This window comes from Gymnodraco acuticeps, unplaced genomic scaffold, assembly GCF_902827175.1.
Source record: "Gymnodraco acuticeps unplaced genomic scaffold, fGymAcu1.1, whole genome shotgun sequence".
Taxonomy (NCBI): domain Eukaryota; kingdom Metazoa; phylum Chordata; class Actinopteri; order Perciformes; family Bathydraconidae; genus Gymnodraco; species Gymnodraco acuticeps.
This window is the reverse complement of record NW_022990398.1, coordinates 2,313,618-2,335,703: the sequence shown is the minus strand read 5'-3', so window position 1 is coordinate 2,335,703 and position 22,086 is coordinate 2,313,618. Positions and strand designations below refer to the sequence as shown.

The 22,086-nt window shown below is 39.8% G+C and overlaps 1 protein-coding gene across 8 annotated transcripts in view; it reads right to left on the bottom strand.

Annotated features, from left to right (window-relative positions):
- Nucleotides 1–22,086, bottom strand: part of LOC117551772 (rap1 GTPase-activating protein 2-like) — a 124,365-nt gene that overhangs the window by 28,494 nt on the left and 73,785 nt on the right. For all 8 annotated transcript variants that reach the window (XM_034224798.1, XM_034224800.1, XM_034224797.1 and 5 more), the window contains one exon: nt 2,791–2,875. In XM_034224798.1, coding sequence (XP_034080689.1) covers nt 2,791–2,875 — 85 coding nt within the window. The remainder of the gene's footprint in view (nt 1–2,790; nt 2,876–22,086) is intronic.

The following is a 22,086-nucleotide window of genomic DNA, read 5'->3' as shown; positions in this document are numbered from 1 at the left end:
TATTCTTACCTCTCGTCTACATTAGAGAGTGACTTCCCTCTCACTTGCCTTTAAAGTGTATTTGGCCTTGACTGAAGCTCAAACAGGAAATTCAAGTTACTCAGCAAACTGAATCTTAGGGACAGAACAGGTTATTCCACAAACATAGACTCAAAAGCACACTCACTTATACACATTACATTATGTGTAATATGGATAGAATTACCGACTTTCCTTGAGTGCATTTATCCCGCTATCTTAATTGAACCCTGTCTACTTCTTTTTACCCACCAAGTTTAAACACCTGTCTTAACAACTGAACAACTGTCCTAAAATCAAACTTCTCCCCCAAAGGACACTCAGTTGTTAAGTAGCTCCAGTACTGCTTTATGTGTGGTCTTCCAGGAGAATTATCTTTATGGCCACTTTGTTAGAAGAGCATGCCAATAACTGCGCTGCGTAGCAACGACATGCAATCTGTGCAATCACATGTGAGTGCTTTGTATTTATGAGTAGCGCATTAGTCATCACATTAAATGCACACAAGAGGATTTGAACACTATTGACATTTTGTTAACAATTAGAGGATCAGGGAAAATGTTTTTTAAAGAGGCCCCATTTTGCTCATTTTCAGGTTCTTATTAGTATTCTGTGACTCTACTGTGACATGTTTTAATGATCATAAAGTGCTTTATTTTTCTCATACTGCCTGTACTGCAGCACCTCTTTTCACCCTCTTGTTAGTTACAGGGCTACTGCTAGCAGCCAGTCTTCTTTTCAAAGCAAGAAACAACCATAAGAGACCCAAGGAACTTTACTTTGTTAAGTATAATTGCCACTCAATCAACTTTATAGGGAGATCGCGCACCAGAGGCATTGCAAAGTAAACGCGAGTCATGACAGGAACAAATGCAGATGGTGTCTTTATTCCAAAGCAATTCAAAATTAACTTCAGTTCATATGACTTCACATTAAATAAAAACTAGAGCTACTTTAACAATGGCTCAGTTCCGTTAAGTGCCCCAGTTAGCTTTTCCAGTGAGACATTTCACAATATCACAGCCTTCCCTGAGTGTAACGCAGCTACTATTAATGGTATTAAGAAAATGTGCCTTTCTTTTTAGGATACAAAAGTCTGCTGTGAAAAGGTCTATGCAGGCAAAGTTGGACGGTCTTTTGATGGATTTGATGTTGACTGTGATTACAGGAATTGTCGCTCATCGTAACTTCTTTACCAGTGTGACGTTGATGATGAATAGCTGATCATTAGACCACTCCAGCTCACAGCAAAATTGTGGGTTGCCGACTAATAATTACCAGAAGTCAACCACACAGCGAGAGGAAAATTGATGTCCTTCCATTTCAGATATCCTTTCATTTATATTCTCACCGTAAATGGTATTTTTTCTGTCTACCACATTATGGGTCAATCAGTGACCATTAGCCAACATTGCCTTTCTGTTGCTTTCCTGCTTGTTGTGCTAACTCCCTGTGTTGTCTTCAGCAGATTCAATAATAATAATGGCTTAGTTCAAGGTGACATACTGCAGAAAGTGGCTTCCTCTCGCAGGAGCCGCCATCTATTTCCTCTCTATCACCCTGCTTGTCTGCCTCCCAGCAAAAGGTCCCTCTCTCTTATCATGCTGGAGGAAAACCTGAAATATTCTTACGAACAAATGCAATGCAGTGTGAGTAATTACTCTTTTAAAAACATCAAAAAATTACAATTCATACAATTTACATAAGGTAAAAAGTATAGCACTATAATATGTCACTACATGAGTCATTGCGACAACACCTGGGAAGGATGACTTGGCAGTCTGACAGATTTCATTTGTATTCATATTCAGTTTGGTTTTGCTCTGATATGTTTTTTTTCAATTTGCCAAGTCACAGCTCTGGCCAAAGTTACCTTTGATGGCACCGTTTGATTGAACTCAGCATAGCAACTTTAAAAAAAGCTTCCAACCTTTTCTTACTTTGGTTGGTCATAAACAAATCTTAACCCCAGGATAATTTAATTGCAATTTCCTTTTAATAACACATCTTCTTATTGGCAATAAGAAAAGAACCCAGAGGACTGCAAGTCATACCAGAACTGCACATATGGGAATATAAACAAGTAATATCATTATCAGGCTTTTATTACCCCTGCATATAAAAGGCAACTTAACAAATATTAAGTATTTCAAGCAGATATTAAAACGAAAAAATTACTTGACGCCTTGAGAAGCATTTACTGCAAGACTGGGAAGAATGGGGTCTACATTTCCATGTTTAGCAATATTTAAAATAAATAATGAAGAATCTTGCTTGAACAGAGGCTGCCCTATTTTCAATTATGATTGCATGTTGTTCATGAGATTATAATATGCCATACAAATTGGATTATATGTTGACAAAATAAAACCAAAATATCATGTAGGGTGTTTGCGGATTAGAGTTTGTGTTTTACCACTTTAATACACTGAATCTACATACATATGTACACATACATTTGCTGCCAGAATACACAGCAAGTAGAGGACAGAACATACAATTGTACCATGGATTAATAAGGACATATAAAAACATCAAAGCCTGTAAAAACCTTAATTTAAATTACGCATGTGTCATTGTGTGAAAATAGTGGTGACATGACACAGCAGTTTGACACTGTTTCTTATTGATATCAGAATCAGTAGATACAATCAATAGATTTTCCAATACGCCTCAATGAAAACCTCTATTAGTCAATATACATCTAAAAAAACGTGTGTGTTCACATGTGTGTCCGAACATATGTGTGCAGGTGTGTGTGTGTGTGTGTACCTTGATGCTGGGTGGTGCAGTGCGGGGCGGTGATGGGGGACATTCTCCCAGAGGGACGTTGGTAATGTTCAGCAGCTCCTGTTTCCTGGAAAGTAGAGGACAACATGAGGAATGAACGAGATTGATTTGTTCCAATGTTTTTAATAAAAGGTCACCCCTCCTCATTTGGGTATACAGTGCACCCTCACAGTTATTTGATTAGGCTGATCCTAGCACTGTCCTTTCCCTTATTTGAGTGTGTAGATGAAGGACATCTTAGACCAATATTGTCCTGTTGATTAACCCTCAATCAAGCCTGAAGAGAAACACTGTTATGTATAATTAAAAACGCCCTGAAGAAACACAAATCAACAATCAATGTATCCTGCTAACGAGTTTGGCCTGTGAAAACAAAATGACAAAATGACAACCTAAAATAATAAACAGTTTGCCAGACCTGCCATTATTATCCACTTCATACCAAAACACAATTAAATACAATTACATATCGCATATTGAAGATCGTTTAAAAATATATATAAACTTTACTAACTTTTTAAAATCTAAGTCTTTACTGTATGTCCCCACCACTTTTCAACACAAAGTGACACCTTTGTATCGATGCATACTTAGGGACCCTAAAAAGTAAGCAACCTAAATCGAAAGCTCACTGAAGCTAGCTCATTGTGTAAAGCAAGACCTTCAAACTTACTACATTACATTTTATCACTGGTATCATTGTCCATGTTTTTACTGTTTTGCTTTTATTTTACATTTTAAATGTTCTTTTTTCAATTATTTTTTGTTAACCTATTTTCATTTCTTGTCAGCTTTCATTCAAGGGAATTTCATTAGGATCACTGTAGATGTTTTATCTTGTTCTGTATTTATTTAATTATGTTTTTTTTCTTGTTCTGTAAAGCACGTTGGGCTGCTTTGTGCATGAAAGGTGCTATACAAATAAAGTGTATCATTATTACTATTATTATGATTTTAGCTCAAATGTAAGGTTTTAAAGTGAGCTACAGTAGAGAGCCTGTTGGAGTTATGCAGTGAGGTATCAGACGGTGGCTGGGGTCCCGGGGGCCGTCAGGGAAACTTGAAGAGAAGTCCTCTGAGACCCGCAGCCTCCTCTTTCATGCCATGCTTTCTCTGTGCAGCGTGCTCAGAAGCACGAGTGCACATTTCAAAATGTGCTCCCTTCACTGGCTTCCGGTAACTGCTAGAATCCACTTCAAGACACTGGTACTTGCTTACCATGCTGCGAATGGATCTGGCCCTTCCTACATCCAGGACATGGTTAAACCGTACACCCCAGCGCGTGCACTACGCTCTGCATCAGCCAAACGACTCGCTGCGCCCTCGCTGCGAGGGGGACCCAAGTTCCCATCGGCAAAAACACGTGGGTTTGCTATCCTGGCTCCAAGATGGTGGAATGAGCTCCCCATTGACATCAGGACGGCAGATAGCTTACACACCTTCCGGCGCAAACTGAAAACTCATCTCTTTCGACTCCACTTCGAGCGATAGAACTATTAACGAAGCACTTTTATACTAATAAAGGACTGGCTTATCTAAAGCCAGTTGAGTAGCACTTGAAATGTTTGGCTCTATGAAACCTGATGTACTTATATGATTCTGTTTTCTTCAAGGTTGTGTCTTCCTGGTCGAATGTACTTATTGTAAGTCGCTTTGGATAAAAGCGTCAGCTAAATGTAATGTAATGTAATGGTGAGCTGTGCCTGGGAGACAGCCAGAAAATGAGCCTAACCTCAGAAACCTGCCGTGTATTTGGATTTGGAGGTTTTTTTTAATGAAATGTTCAACTATAACAATGATTAAAGTCCTGTTTTAATACCAACAATATGTTATGTTTTATATAAACATATTATTTAACCCAACACATTGAGTTGCTCTGTTATCAAATACCTCAATGTCAATGAAACAACTACATTGTAAGGTTGACAATGAGTGTATTCAAAAAATATTTACAAATGAGGCTTTTGATAAATAATCGTCAATAACGTGGATATAATCACTTTCTGAAACACGCCCTGCCTCTTTCCTGTGCCTAAGAGGCCATGTCCCAGTGTCGTCAAGGCTTTCTCTAGTATTGCACATTTGTATATCAATATGTGTTTTACTAAAAAATTATGCAGCTGTCACAAAACCTAATTCCCCCTGGGATACATAACGTGTTCTCATTGTTAAGGGCAAATCATAGAACAACTAGAAGAGGGTTAGTTCATAAAATGATATAACTTTACTGTAATGCACCCTTTAAATCCAGGAAAATACAACACATAGCCATATTATAAAATATAATATCTAGTGTTGTTTACGGTTATATTTATTACATTACATTACATGTCACTTGTTAGACGCTTTTATCCAAAGCGACTTACATACTCAATACTGTGGGCAATCCCCACAGGAGCAATTTGGGGTGAAGTGTCTTGCCCAGGGACACAACGACATGCTGACTGGGGTTTGAACCTGTGCTCCCCTGATCCGAACACCAACGCACTAATCCACACAGCATTTATGATATTAATTCATTGTATAGCCCTTAAAGGCCCTGTCACACTGTCCCGAAATTGACACCCGATGGACACACGAATATGGAATTGTGAATTTCGCACGAAGATGGCCCCGAACCACACACGAAGGCAACATTTACATTACATTTAAGACATACAACTGCAATGAAAGTACCAAAAACAATTGTGTTACAGTACTATGATACTGTACTGATATCTTCAGACTTTGTTCTTTACTTTATCCGTCTTTATATGTAGAAAATATTACGTTTTCTCCGTAATGTTGTTTCCATAACAACAACAACTTCCTGTCAACTGTCCTTCAAAATAATATATTATATCCTTTTTAGTTTCACAGAACACAAATTGGGTTATTTACATAATATATTTACATGATTTTGTTGTGCAATAAAACAACCAGATGGACACACGATAAAGGAAATGTTCAAATTCGGCTGTGATCGTAGCAACATCGGGCCATTCGTGAGGGCATCTAAGCCATCGTATGACCGCCGGTGGTGTTTCTCAGGCTCCGGCAGCAACTTCGTGAGCGGTGGCAAAATCTTTGGCATGCCAAAAAATTGCCGAAGGACCTTGCGAAGGTTCATTTTCGTGTTGAATTCGTGTGTCAATTTTTCCCTTCGTAAGGCCATCGTGAGGGCATCGTGTTATCATCGGTGCCATCGGGCATTCGCCCCGATCAGAGTGAGGGCGAATGCACCGATGATAACACGAAGATGACACGATTTGACAAGATGCCCTCACGAGTGCCTTACGAAGTTGCCGCTCACGAAGTTGCTGCCGGAGCCTGAGAAACTCCACCGGCGGTCATACGATGGCTTAAGATGCCCTCACGAATGGCCCGATGTTGCTACGATCACAGCCGAATTTGAACATTTCCTTTATCGTGTGTCCATCGGGTGTCAATTTCGGGACAGTGTGACAGGGCCTTAAAGGAAAGATAAGTGTTTCAATTAAGTGCTTATTTAAAATTAATAAGCTGCTTCTTTCCTAATAGCCTATCTTTCATTCTCTCTTGTGGCTTTTGGTGGCGAAAACATTGCCGCATATAAATGTGAAATATTGAACTTGAAGCAGCTTGCCAAAAAAGGAGAAACATTCATGACTTAATTTAATCACCAGCGCTCCTTGCAGTTGATTGTCATTTCCAAATAATTTCTACCTGTGGCTCGAACAGCAACAGCAACAGTCAAAGCAAAAAGCAAAACCAAAGCAGGCTGGATTCTCACTAAGTCACTGCAGGCTAAAACCAAATTCTTGTTTCACCATATTTTTTCCACTGTCCTGAGGAAAAGCCCATACTGGCCAGTGCTTTCCACAGGTTCAGCATCACACAATGCATCACTGTGTCTCACTGTGTATGTAACGTTTCAGTGTGTTAGCTCGAAGTAACCAATGGTGTTTGAAAGAGCTTTATGAGCCACTTTCTCTTTGCTGGACAATGTTCGTTGTTCTTTCTCTTTGTTCTCTCTGTCACAGGTAAGGAGGACACTGTGTGTTTGACCTGTGAAAGTAAAAGCTTGCTAATAGGGCGGATCCCTGCTGTGTGTCTCTCCAGCTGACCTGTATCGGTGTGTCCACACACACTTACTGTACACAGACTCAGAGAGAGGCTGTTTGCAGAGGGAAATTGCTTGTGTCCATTAAATAAAGAGGGAAAGACGACAAGCCAGTGTCCTTGCAACATGGGCTGTCTTTGTGGCGATGAAACAAAAGCTACGTCACCTACTCCCACCCAGGAAGAATGGAGGAAGTGCGCATACGGAGAGAGAAGGAAGGAGGAAGCAAGGAAATAATTTAGGAAGAACAGGTCATGGAGAAAGTGAGTCAGAAGAGGGAACTTTGGAAAGAGGATTAGATGAGATGTGTGCACTCAAGGCTAAGCATAGCATCAAATGACAGCCAGTATCCTTAGGAACTATGTTTACATTGGACGATTAATCACCATATGATTTATGTACGGTAAAAATAGACTGCCAACGCAGGAAGAAGTGTCCTTTAAAAAGGTGGAAAGTAAGGGTGTGGTGGATGGGAGTGCACAACAACAGACTTTAATAGAGAAGACCATCACAGATGTTGTGCCTACAATGCAATAACATTCTGTGTCACTGAGCTAAACAAGTATAGGGGCCAGTAAAAGATAATTTGTAACACATGTCAAGGTTATTCCAGTTAAAATTCTCCGTATTGAGGTTCCCTTCGATGTTCTTCGAAGCAAGTACATGTCATTTGTGAGAGGACATATTTGTTGGTTTGGGCTAATTGCATTAGCTTTGCATTTTCTTTCCTTAACCCTGAATCAACTGTTTTAAATGCATGTTCATAACTTAACCATAGTGTTTACTGCAATAGCCACAATCTTTCCTTAACATTGACCTTGCCATGGTTGATATTATAGCAAACTAATCACTAACTAATGTTGCGATTCGATGTAATCAAGGATTGCATGTGTTGAAGGACAGTAATGAGAAGACACAAAAATGTAAAAAACTAACAACGGAGATGAGAAATCCGGGAGAAACAGCTTGCTGTAAGAGTCAGAAACGCTGCTTTTGGCACCACAAGAGGAGACTTACAATGCTGCAAAGTTAGCTGTGCCTCTCAAGAGGAACACCGTGTTATCAATTTCAGTTCTGACTTAATGGATAAATGTTAGATTTTTGATTAGATATTTGTATCCGTGCTTTTCTGTTGAAACCTTCAATGTTGGCTTCGAGGAAATAAGCAACTGGGCTGTGAAATGAAATCACAAGGTCAAATTACATTTAAACCCCTGGCTCAGAGCTGGTACAAACAGTGCACGGCAGAAATGTCCCAGTGAGCCAAAGTGCAGCGTTTGCCACACAATTGCATTATTTCACAGTAAATACTGGCTGCGGGGAACATGTGGCAGCTGTGTTGGTTTGTGTGACTCTCTTTGTGGCTGGGCGCTACGCCAAGAGCGCTGAAGTCACCTCTTAAAAATACATTCATCCGCGTCAACTTTAATGGATTTTTAGGAAAACAATTGTTGAATAAAGTGTAACTAAACTCAAGCCTTTGTCATCTTGAGCAAAGATGAAGTGGTTGTAAATCTGCTAAAGCGAAAATAGGGCAGATTATGCTCTAAATTGACATCCAACCAACAAATGTTCCATTTTTGAGCACCAACATCTACATAATCCTGCGTGCATTATGCTGCCGCTAATTATCGTTGATTCAACAGTAATTACATCTGCACAGTAATCATGTTTATCTAACTATGCCGGTGGTGATGTTTGCGTGAGAGAAAGAGAGAGACAGATAGAGGAGGGAGGGTAATACGTCTCTGTTATTTCTTCTATTGATTCACCCCTTGATATAAGATTAGGATGGCAGGACAGTAGGCACAGGCCGGGACACGGAGAGCGAAGAGAGTGGGAGAAAATAGGGGAACAACAGCTCCATATAACCCCAGATGATAGACCGATCACAGGAAGAGGAGATAGGGGGATTAAAACAGGAAACCAAGGTGATGGAGGGTGCAGGGAGGATAAGGGGGAGACAAAAAGACAGAGAGGGTGAACTCTTGTCTCTCCCAGGGGGCTTACTGCGCACTTCTGTTGGGCTTAATTTTTGTTATGAAACCTGATAAGAAGCCTGATCCTCATGCCAATTGGCCATTTAGACAACTGATGGTTTCTCTAATGGAGTTAATACAACAGTAATTAGTGTCATGTCTCGGAAACTTATCATGAAAGTCTATTCTTTATATTAGTTTTGTCATGTCCCTTTGTTCTGTCTTATTGTAAAAAGTATTCCTCCTCTCGTTTCAGAACTCCATGCTCCCCGCCCCTATGTGTCTCCTGTGTTCGTGATTGGTTTCCCCGCCCTGATTGTTTCCACCTGTTCCCCTCACCTTGTGTATATATTGTGTTAGTCCCCACCTGTCCAGTGCCAGTTCGTTTCTTATTCATGACCAAGTTCAAGCCTGCTCCATGGTCGTATCCTGTTTTCTCAAGATCACGATTTTTGCATTTAGTTTTTCCTCGGAAGAGTGATTTTGTGTTTCTTGTTTTTGTTACTGTGTTCATTCCAGTAAAGTCTTTATTTTTGAATACCACCCGAGTCTGAGTTGTGCATTTGAGTTCATGCCTCTGAGTTCACCCCTTGACAATTAGAGGCAGAGAAAAGGAGAAACATTAAGGTTGTGTGGAGGTGGAGAGCGTAGAGGCCCTGCTGTGGAAGGTATAGGACCTGTCAACCCTGATGTATAATCACGCAGACTGAGATCATAAAGAATCGGACCACACAGCGAAATCCGCAGCAACATTACATATGAGCAGTGTTGGGACTAACGCGGTACAAAGTAACGCGTTACTGTAACGCCGTTATTTTGGCAGTAACTAGTACTCTAACGCATTACTTTTTAAATTCAGTAACTCAGTTACCGTTACTGGTGCGTTACTCCGTTACTGCGTTAGTTTATTTTATATAGTCAACAGCCAGGCGAACAGAGATGAGAACTGTACTTAAGTACAGTACTTGAGTAAATGTACTTAGATACTTCCTGTGTCACATGCGGAGACGGGCTGTGGGCGTGTTTGTGTTGTTTACTAACAAGACTATCATGGCGGCGGCGGAGCTCAAGTCTAGTTTCTCCACCTGGAGATATTCTCACTATTTCACTTTTGTCGAGCACAAAGAAAAGAACGTTTTAGTTAAATGTAAATTGTGTCTTGGCGGGTCAAAGATCCTATCTACTGCCCAAACCAGTAATTCAAATCTCTTAAAACATCTGCAAAAACAACATGCTGGGACGAAGCTAGTAGCTAAGACCACAGAGACTCAGCCGACGCCACTCCACCTCCACCTAAGCAACAGCGGCTGGATTTTAACCAAGGGACTGCTGGCCAAGGAAAAGTCGATAAAGCCATTGCACGGTATGTTGTAGAACACATGCAGGCTATTGCTACAGTGGAGTCACCCGCTTTCAGGGAGCTAGTTAGCATGATAGCATGTCCGGGCGGCACACGGCATATGGGACGGACAACTTTTTCCAACTACCTGGAGAAAGAATATACAAAAATGGAAAGCCAGCTAATATCGATGCAATCCAGATTGCATATAATGCATGTGAAGTTGATCAACAGATTGTATTATTCTCCAATGCAATAACAGTACTGAAATGAAGGCTATAAGGGCATTAATGGGAGCCCTTTCTTTAAGTAACTAAAACGTTACTTGTTACAGTAACGCATTACTTTTTGGTTTAAGTAACTAGTAAAGTAACTGAGTTACTTTTGAAATGAAGTAACTAGTAATGGTAACTTTACTGGTTTTCAGTAACTAGCACAACACTGCATATGAGACGTGACAGATGCAGCTCTAATGAGCAATTAAGGGGCTGGTGCTACAGGAGGCATGTGGCGATGCTTGTAACTTAAACCAAAGTTAATGAAGTTACGAGATCGGAAACACATCTTAAGGAAGATATGAGTAGTGTTTTAATGATCAGGGCTAAAGGTGCTAACAGCTGCTTTTTCATGCATTTGAAATTATTAAGGCTCATAATGTAATAAACTAAACATTTTAGACATACCTAGTCCAACAAGATGAGACTTACATCGTAATGGATGGATTTCTAACTTTGGTACAGGGAGTCATATTTCAAAGTCAAAAGTCAAAGTCAACTTTAATGTCAATCTTTCAGTTTGTGTGCACAGACAGAGAGATCAAAATGACTGCCTGCATTTTAATGGGTCAAATAGTTTATGACCAAATATCTGCAAAACTAATGTCATTCCCATGACTTTAAGCTGTACACGCAAATATTATATCCATGTGCACTATATTATGCTAACAATCTCACTGGTGTGAAAAGCACTGTTATACAACTGTACACCTAAACACTAAACTAAAAACATTTGAATGCTTTATTCATAAGAACAATGTGATAATGGTTACAAACACATGTATAACTACTCCAAACATAACCTTTAAAGTCTTTATGTAATGCTCATTAAAACATATTTAATTGAGTGTCTATTACTGAATGTGTGAACAGGGAATTTGTCTTCATGTTTGGGGGTTACTTTAGCAAAACTATTACTTAGAAAAACGGTTGCATTGAAAGGTACAAGGCAAGGTCACAGTGTTGTCATATCTCCCAATTTTCACCATCTCTTTTCCACCGTCCTATCTAATATCTATCAGTCCGTTCTTGTTACAAAGTCCACTCCACAAATAGAGGTAAGCAATGAAAGTATGAGTCAGCTGCCCAACAGGGGAGTACAGGCATCTGAGATATGCCCAGATATGCGGAGAGGTCAGGGGAGCAATAATTAGAAGGCAACTGCACTCAAGTCACCGGCTGTTTCCTGTGGGAACGCCAGGCCTCGCCCTGTCTCTCTGACTGTGATATGAATAGATATAAAGAAGACAGCAGACTGGAGATATGACACACAACCTGAAACACTCATTATGAAAAAAGAAGACTGAAAGACGGGTGGTGAGGGGGAAGCATGTCTCATGAAAAGACATCTGCTATTTTTATAAATGAATATATAATATATATTTGTACAAACACAATTAGTCCTTAACTACAGAGTTGGCAAGCAGAAATAAGATAAATATAAATACATGTTTTATCCCTATTAACAGCATGAGTATTGGCTACGGTCTACATGTACACACATTTGCACACGATAGCCACATACACAAAACAAACAAAAACAAACAAAACAACTCATCTCATATAATTACTTAGCAATTACAGATGGAAGATAAATGATCATCTTTTCCACCATCATTAAGCCATGCAATGCTCAGACCTGTGTGTGTGTGTGTGTGTGTGTGTGTGTGTGTGTGTGTGTGTGTGTGTGTGTGTGTGAGTGTGTGTGTGTGTGTGTGTGTGTGTGTGTGTGTGTGAGTGAGTGAGTGGGATTTGTTGCAGACATTATTTAACATATAAACAAAACTTAAGGAAAACAACATATTGCCAAACACTCCTACACACAAACTTTATCAGTAACAGCTTCTATAAGTGACAGACTGAAACCCATGTCAACAAGCACACACACGCACACACGCACACACACACACACACACACACACACACACACACACACACACACACACACACACACACACACACACACACACATGCAAACAAACAAGCTCAGAGACCTTCAAGTGGCTCTTGTGCGACTCCAAAATGGTAGAAGGGTTCTGTTATTGTGCCTGACTCAGTACCACCGTTATAATAGTTTTCAATTAAGCATAGTTTCATTTTTAATTAAAAAAGCTTTTTGGTTTCAGTTGATTACATTCGCTAGTCTTTTTTTCAGCCAATGTTCAGTTCTGCCTCTGATTTGCTACAGTATGGTGCCAAAGATTTCTGCTGTGACTGGTAGGTTAATTTTACTTTTGATTTCAAAGTCTAAACACAGGACGAAAGAGTTTGGTAAGTTGCGAACACTTGGCTAACCCTGTTTCTTTCAAGGCAAAGGAGCATTCAATGAGTGAATAACTATGGTTGGTTGTGCAGATTACAAACCGACTGTTTCCCAGTGTATGCTAACATTAGCGGCTACTTCCTGCTCTTTATTGGGTTTTGGAAAAATGGCCGCTTCTGCAAACACAGCCAAGCACGTTACCTGAGATGATTACGTTTTTCAAGCACATGGGGTAGTCCTCATCCTACAAGCCTTTTTTAAAGTGAATGTACTATACAACGAGTACTTGGTTGATGAAGATGCAGCACCTTTAAGGAGCCAAATATGTCAGAATAAACATCATACTATAGGGCTAACTTTCTTTACACTGCAATTAAATAGATGGTGCCAATTATTTCTGCTGTGACTGGTAGGCTAATTTAAATTCAAAGTTTTAACACACAGGAATTTAAGGAAGTTACATTGTAGAGTTATTCATTAAAGTACATATGAGTAGTGGTGTGCATGCTGGTGCCATTCCTGCAAAGACAGTGCCACCATAAAGCAAACCAGGTCAAAAAAGCTAGGAAAGCCATTGCCCTCCACTCTCTCAATAATGTCTCTATGTAATCCAAGTGTCCGACTACCAGACACCAGTGAAGGTCTCACCCTCTCTCTCCAGGCACACACACAGTCCCACCCAAGGAAACTATGAGTGTGTGTGTCATTTTCTTTCCATCCCAAGGAAACCAGGTTAATTATACTGCAGTGAGTGTGTTACTCTGCATGACACTCATGTGGTTCACTTAAACATAATAGCTAGCAAGACGCCAAATTATTGACTTCTTTAAAGATCACACTGGCTAAATGACCAGCTTCTTTGACACATGCACACAGTATCTTTGACACTGGATTTACATTTTAAACCTCACAGGAAAACACTCCAGGCCATTAAAGGTTACACACTGCAGCTTTTGTCTTACCTTTGAAATGTCAGTGTTGTTTTGTGTCTCGCTGCACAAAGAGTGCCATGAGACCTTTGATACGATTACTTGCTACTTCCCAACAGCAGGGAGACACTGATAAAGGCCACGGGCTGAATCATGTTTGTTTATTTGTCTATGGTTGAGCTTTACGAAGTTTATCACATTTCATTTGGATAGCTTCGGGCAGGGCTTATGATCAATTCACTGCTGGGGGACTATAATGCATTAGTAGGTGCATAAATAAGTCTTTTGAGCTAGTGAAACCCTGAAAAGCAGATCAATTTTGAATAACAACATTTTGTAAAGAGAAATAAATGTTTGTTTGGGTTCAACTTATGAAAAGGTGTCATGAAAATCCTCTTTTCAATTACTGTCTGTTATCACAATATGCTGTCTTCACATGATGGTAAATGGAAGGTGTTGCCATAATCTTCCTTTCATTTTATGTCATTTGCAAATGCTTTCTGCCACTTAAATTGCGTGACAAAAAAGGTTTGCATAGTCTCTTTATCTGAAGAGTGTTATTTTATTATGTACCCAGACTTTCAACAATGTTATACAAATTGCAGTAAAAACATAGTTGCCTGGCATTATAGCTGTCTCTGTCATATCTCAGGAAATGCCATAAATCATAGCTAATCCTATTCATTTTCTGCCCACTTCCTCCTTATCATTGGCCAATCTAACCCACAGACGAGAGGGAAAGGAAGAGTCAAGCATCTTTGTTAGAAGACATTGAATACTTCTCCTTTCAACCGACTCCACCACATCAGACCAGCTGATAACCACACCAGAGCAGAAAGGTCCCGAAGAAAAGGACAGAGATATGAAGAAAAGGGGGGGGAGCAGAAATAATCATCGTCAGACAGATCGCTGAGAGTGAAGGCCGCAAAGCGAGGTATGGAGAGACAGAGAATAAATGAATCTCTGACTATAAATAGCATCCTCAATCCCCTGAGCAGAGCTGGGTAAATAGGGCCGTCTTGGTTGGGTCTCTGGACACTTGTTAAAGTTAATACCTTCTCATCCATTACACCGCAAGACAAGGCTGACTGTCACACATATGCACACCAACATATTCGTACAACTAGACAGCGAAGAGTCATGTAAGTTCAGGTGCAATATAATGTCTGCATGTTTGTGTGTGTGACTACTGTACTAGCAGTCCCCTGCAGCTGCCAATCACAACAGAGGTGAAACATACACGAGGGAGTAACTGAGAGTTCAGAGAAAAAACAGGCGGAGACGGTGGAATGGAAATACGAGTGAGTCAGTGAATAGAAAGCGCTGTGTTTAACAGCCGGAGAAGGAAGGTTTGACAGGGAGAGCAGGGAAGGGGCGGGACAAGGAAAAACTGTGTAAGGCGGTTAAGAAAAGCAACACAAAATTCTCTTTTAAACATCAGATCAGCTTAACAAGATTTTTTTCTCTGAGACGAAATGTTAAGAATATTCCATAGGCTTCACAAAAAAGAATATGTTACATTTCAATTGTCCAAACACTGTTTAGCATCTGAACACAACAGGTTACCCATTATTTATTATTTTGTTTTCAAGAGTTTTTTCATGTGCGAACACCTGCATGCCTGGCTAACCGTGTAACTTTCAAGGCCAAGAAGTCATTTATTAGTGAATAACTATGGTTGGTTGTGCAGGTTAACTGTATCCGAGAGTATGCTAACATTAGCGGCTACTTCCTGCTCCTAATTGGATTTGGGGAAATGTAGCCAACGCTTCAGAAAACACAGCCAAGCACGTTACCTGAGATCATTACGTTTGCCAAACACATGGGTTAATCGTCATCCTAAAAGCCTTTTTACAGGTGAAATTACTATACAAACACTGACTTGGTTGATTAAGTTGCAGCACCTATAAGGAGCAAAATAGGATTATATTAGAATAACAAGCTCTACACTGCAGTAGAGCAGAGTTAAGTTTCTTTATTACCATGTCTTTAATAGTGTTTGAATAATCTATCATGTATATATCATTCTTGTTTTATCATGGGGAAATTCAAAAGGGTTTTCAAACCAAGTGATGAAGCTAATATTTGCTTTAAAGGGATAGTGGAAATGGAACCTCAAATAGTTTCGTTTTAACTTATATACAAGCATAATTACGTACCAAAACAATCACACCTGATTAAAAAAATATAATAATTGCCTTACGCATGTTAGAAGCACTTTATTGCAGCTTCCCCGAAGTTTTTTAGAAACGAAATGTTTCTCAGCCTAACCGGAAGTGACGAAAACTCAGGAAGACGATACGATAACAAACCATGGCGTCTATGCAGAATGAACGTGGAAGGGCAAATATACCAGACAAAGAAGAAGGATTGTACGAGGTATCCAGTGATGATAGCGAGTCAGAAACATCCTCTCGGCTTTCCTACGAAAATGTCGTTTTAGGAACTGAATCTGAATCCGGTTCAGTAAGCGACGATGGTGACAATATTGAGCCAGACGATGGACCATTACGTCCTTATTTGTTCGAGCCCGAGCCCGAGGTGATGGTTCACGGCATGGGCAATGGCGAGGATGACCAGGACCAGGCGCCAGATGATGCACCCCTACGCACAAATAATCTTGACTGGTAGGTCCCTAAGCATAGCTCACGCATCTTAAGATCACCTGTAGCCTTTACAAATATTAATCATTGTTAACCAGTTAAGGCCGAAGGTCCCCCCAGTGGACCCCTCCCACCGTTTTTTTTCTCTCAGATGTCTCAGGGCTTCTTAACATTTATGAAACTATTAATGTTTCATACCCTTTTAAAGGTAAGAAACTCCGCTAACTGACAATAAGAACAATTGCTAGCTAGAAAAAACACAAGAGTAATACCAAGCCTTTGAATTAGCATTGAGCGAAACAATGCTAACGCTTTTTTACACACAACACACGGTAGAAATGCCCTTATTACTATCTTAACTGCACAAACAAGATATACGATTTAAAGCTGAGACTCCACAGATTCCACACATGTAATGTCATCACTGTAAGACCTCGAATTCCTGGAGCTATCAGCCAGAAAAGAGAAAGTAAACAACATCCGGTTCCAAAAATATTACAATAATTACGTCTTACCTTTTTTGATTTGTGATCAAAAGTTGTGTTCAACGGAATAAAAACGCATCTCAAGGTTAATCCAATGTCGTTGTGTCACGTAGAATTTTTCTGTCGCACTACAGCCATACAAAACACATCTATTCACCATAATAAAGGTCGGCTATTCACATGCAAATGCTATTGAATGTCCGCCATTGTTTGTGCCCGTCTTCCTGAGCTCTCGTCATCACCCGAAGATTCCCGACGATTCCCGAAGTATTTCGTTTCATTGAGAGGGCGCAGTAAAATTGAAAATAAAATGAAACTAGGCGGATGAAATTAAAAAAAATTGTTTAATATGCTTCTTTTTAATAAAAATACACAAGTTAAACCCAAAATTCGCGGATTTCCACTATCCCTTTAAGCTAGCCATGGCAGCAGCTAATTGTATCCTTTAGTTAACGTTTTCATTTCAAATTTGTGGTTTGCCGACTACAAATCACACCCTGGATTATTTACCCCTTTCAGAAATTAAAGACAAACCCTTTAAACATTTAAAGGGGTGAATCTGCTGCCATTTGAGAGCAGAAAGCTTGACAGGGGTTGTAAAAGAAGCCAGTCGTAATATTACAGCCAAATAGCCACCATCTGTTCTCCGTGTTAGCCAGTTTTAACCGGTTTATTTGTTATTAAATTAGATTGAATCAGTGTGCAGTCACACAGCAGACGTAGAAACTACAGACGTGCCTTGTATTGTGTGTATTGTATCATTTCCTTCTTCTGGACAACTGTCGGGCTGGCTGCAGTGTCGCAGCTCACAGTGTGTCGGAGAAATGGGTTTTAGCTGCGACCAGCTGCTAGCGTAATTTATTCTCTCAGTTGTTAATCTCCAAACATTTCAACAACCACATGGCTTCTGCAGGACACAGTTACACAGACTCCATGAGCCTGGCTGGATGGTATACGAGAGGCTCTAATCCTGAGCTGGTCAATTTCACACAAAAAAGCTACATTTCAAGTGTACATGCATTTGGATAAACATGGACATTTTCAGAAGCTGAGAGAGAGAGAGAGAGAGAGAGAGAGAGAGAGAGAGAGAGAGAGAGAGAGAGAGAGAGAGAGAGAGAGAGAGAGAGAGAGAGAGAGAGAGAGAGAGAGAGAGAGAGAGAGAGAGAGCTGATTGTTGAATATTCTAATTGATGTTGTTATGCTCTGCAGAAGATCCACAACATCTTCATAATAAGGGCCCTCAAAGAGATAGACCACTGACTAGTGTTTGATGAGATTTTCTCTTTGGGGACTGCGACTGTTGAGATACTTGTGTAACTGTCAAATCAAATCAATCTATTTACCCCAGAGGGAAATATCAAATGTGTGCTGCTGGGTTTAAACACCAAAACAAATCAGACCACTGGGACAATCACTCGAAACTGTGAGAACATAACAAATGATTAAAAACAACAGGAGAGGAAAAAAACTAATATCATATCAAGTGTTAGATTCTACAAAAATATGTGTCGAAAAACAAAGAAGATATTGTTTATTAATGTGCACGCGGGACAGTTTTCCATGTTTAGACTATCAAAGGTCATCAATGGCAACGTTCAGTAGTGACCTGAAGGCAAGATCTTAAATTCTCTGTGCAGGACAATGTATATGCCTGCTGCCAGTAAATATCCCTGATCAGGGTCTGACTCACCCGTATAACTGTCTCCTGTCACATTAAGCATGTTCTTCCAGCCTGTGTAAAGATTTCCATGTCAGGCAACATTAAATCAAGATGAGGCAAAGATGCTTCTATAAAACATCCTCAAAGCAGAGAAAAACCTTAAACGAGTGTCTTTTCCTCAGGATGATATGCACAGCACCACTTTTTAGGAATCTCATTGAGTTTCCTACCACCAGATCTATTTCCTATCCCTTACTAAAAGCCATTTAAAGCAGTGGACAACTTTCTAAAATCAATACTCATGTCCTCAGTCTTTGCTACATTGAACAGGATGAAAGACTCCTCCACAGGCCTGTGATCTTATTCCACACCGTGCGTGTAGGCTGACGAACAACCAAATCATCAGCACATTTTATGATGTTCCTGTCCTCACTATTACTTTGACAGGTGTTCTTATAAATAATATATGGGAGGTGAGAAAGACCTGCAGTGAACTGAAGAGGGATTTGAATTGAAGAGAGAACGATAATAGTCACCAAGACCTGAAACAGCCCACAGTTGTGTATAGTTATACAATATATACAGTATATATGCACTGACAGCACATGTTGGTGCACAGCTATTGGCATTTCTTATATTATTATTTCCGTTGTTGAGTAAAACATTTTTTAATGAGATGTTTAATTGTTTAATTCCCTCTGTGCACATGACATGGCTGGCCACACCTCTCAGAATAAAGCCTATTAGCATATTGGGACACATAAGGGTGTGGTTACAATATATTTGTTGTTTGGAATAGTTGCACATGAAAGACCCATTTTGTAGACACAGAAATAGTTTTCTGGGAGGATTCTAAGAAGCAGTTTGAAGCTGAAGCGAGCAAACAGTTGGTTAGCTTAGCATAAAGACAGGAAACAGGTGAAAAAAGATAGCCTGGAAGCAGAATTCTGCCAACAGCACCTCAAACACATATCCAATTGACACGTGACATATTATTTGTTTATTCCAAACATAAGCTGACCAAGATGTTTTCAGTTTGAGGACTATGAGGACTACTGGTTACAGTGATTTCCATGTGTCTGAGTCAAACTTTCAACTTAATGCATGTTATGTAAAGATGGTTGTGGTGGTTTAAGTACCTGCTGTATGAGAGATTTAGAGCTCTAAAGTCCTTGCTTTTGTGTCTATAAAACATACCATCAGAAAACACAGATTTCAGAGGTATTTCCATTAAAAGGGTCTCCTTGAGTCTTTCACAGCTGAAAAATAAAACCCAAAGGACCCTGACAAGTAGAAACATTGCTTATAAAGAAGCACGAAAGGAGGTGTGCCAAGTTGGCTGCAATCATTCAGGCTAGAGGATGTTTTGATGATTTGAAAAGGGTATCTACAATTGAAAAAATCCTTGAAGATTGGGAACCTAGATGAAAAATACCAGAGAAAGATAACAAACAATTTAACAAGTTTCCTTATAAATGTAAGCTGCCCCAATTTCCATTTACATGTATATGCTGTTAATGCACCTGCGCAATTACTCTCCAACTCCCCGTAACCAACAGGAGGTAGCGTAGCACCGGGCCAGTGCATTCATAGAACATGCTAATTCAATATTGCAATTTGCTAAATTAAGTTGACGATGACGTATCAATCTTATATGGTTTCTCTTGTTGACTCAAGTATGTACAGTAGTTAGTAATTCTCCAGTATGTTACATAGAACGCCATGATGTTGGAAGGTACACAGTGTGGATTATGATTGTAAAATGCTAGCATTCATGCTGAGATTATAAATAAGGTTTTACAAACAATCAAAAAACTGTTTATCTCTCTCTTACCTACACAGACTGTACCACAAACCGACAGGGAATCATAACCGTTCAGCCACTTGTTGAATAAGAACTGCCTGAACACAACTAATGCATACACACAGGAAAAACAAAATACACAAGCACACACTGACAAAAAATAGGTCTGCAGCTGAAGATAAATTAGCTGCAGAGGACATGAATGCATGGAGGGTATAATATAAACATTCAGAGACAAGCAGCAGACCTCATGCTGTTCGACTTAATGGAAAGGTACATTATGGCTGTATCAGTGCAGGGATAAAGAGTGAGAGGAATACACAGAAGAAAGAGGCAAGGAGGGAAATTGTATGTCTGCGCGTTTGTGTATGGACTTCATTGTGTGAAAAATGACAGTTTCACATGTTCTCTGCAGAAAAGTGAGGTGGTGAAAAAGTCTGGAGCAGTCTATGCAAAGTGTTTCCTATTGCCAGTATGTATTTTCATTTCCATTGTATTTATTGTTTTAAATATAAGGCTGCTTCAGTTTAAGAACCTAACATATCTTCCCTTTGGATAATTATGCTGTCCAGACATCATTGAACTGTTATGATTTGAGGAGATATCAAGAAGAATCATTCAAAACATACTTCTGGTGAAAATGTGTTTCCATGATAGAATGTGACATTGCCGTTTTGTTGCATTCACAAATGATACATAGCCTCCAGATATGGCTGGATTAATATAAGGCCCTTGGGTAAAATAAGAAGTGCTTGGGCCCGACTGACAACCCCTTCCTCCCAGTCACTGTGTGTTTACCCTTTTGCCTTCAAGTACATCATTTTGCCCAGAGTCACAGAAAGCACAAATCTCCTGCCGCAGGTTTGCTGTGTATTGCATTTGTTATTAAAGACACCATATTTATACACAATGTGGGAATTCTATCGACTAAAATATTAAGGTTGGCTTTCTTGGTGTTTATCATCTTAGAAGAAAAATAATCAAATCACCACAAACCAGCTGTCACACAATTAACCCTGAAAGCACAAGTGCTAATCCAGCCTCGCCTCAAGGGTTTAATTTTACACTATATAAAACTAAATTACCACACACACACACACACACACACACACACACACACACACACACACACACACACACACACACACACACACACACACACACACACACACACACACACACACACACACAGAGGTCAGATAAACTTATCAGCGTTTACAAAGTGAGTTACAGTCTATTTCCATGTAGCCTATTTTGGTCCAGGCTATTAGAACATAGTAGCGCATTCAGTGCTGCCTATCAGGTGTTCACACACACATACACACACACACACACACCACACACACACACACACACACACACACACACACACACACACACACACACACACACACACACACACACACACACACACACACACACACACACAAACACATTCACACACTAACATACACACAAACACACACACACAGAACCTGAAACACAGACCACACTGTATATCCTTCACCGCGATGACATTCAGACAGAATGGATTACCGCTTAAGGTGATTCACAAAAGATATTGAACTTGTTCAAAGAAAAAAGACAGAAAAAAATAGAAACATTTATTTGAACGCCGCAAGCTATAGGTCCTGAACAATTGTGGAAGCGAATCTTCAAAGCTCCAGACAAGGAATTGAAACATGACAGAGATAACTCGTGTGCAAATGTACTATACAGGTCTGACAGGGCTATTGTCGTTCACTTTTAGACTGTTAAAGAAGTTGAGTACTGTTAACTGTGATGGTTATTCTCGCGTCCAGGAAAGAGAAGCTTAAAAAGGAGACTAAATGGAGTCTCTGAGATGTTTTCAAATTGGTA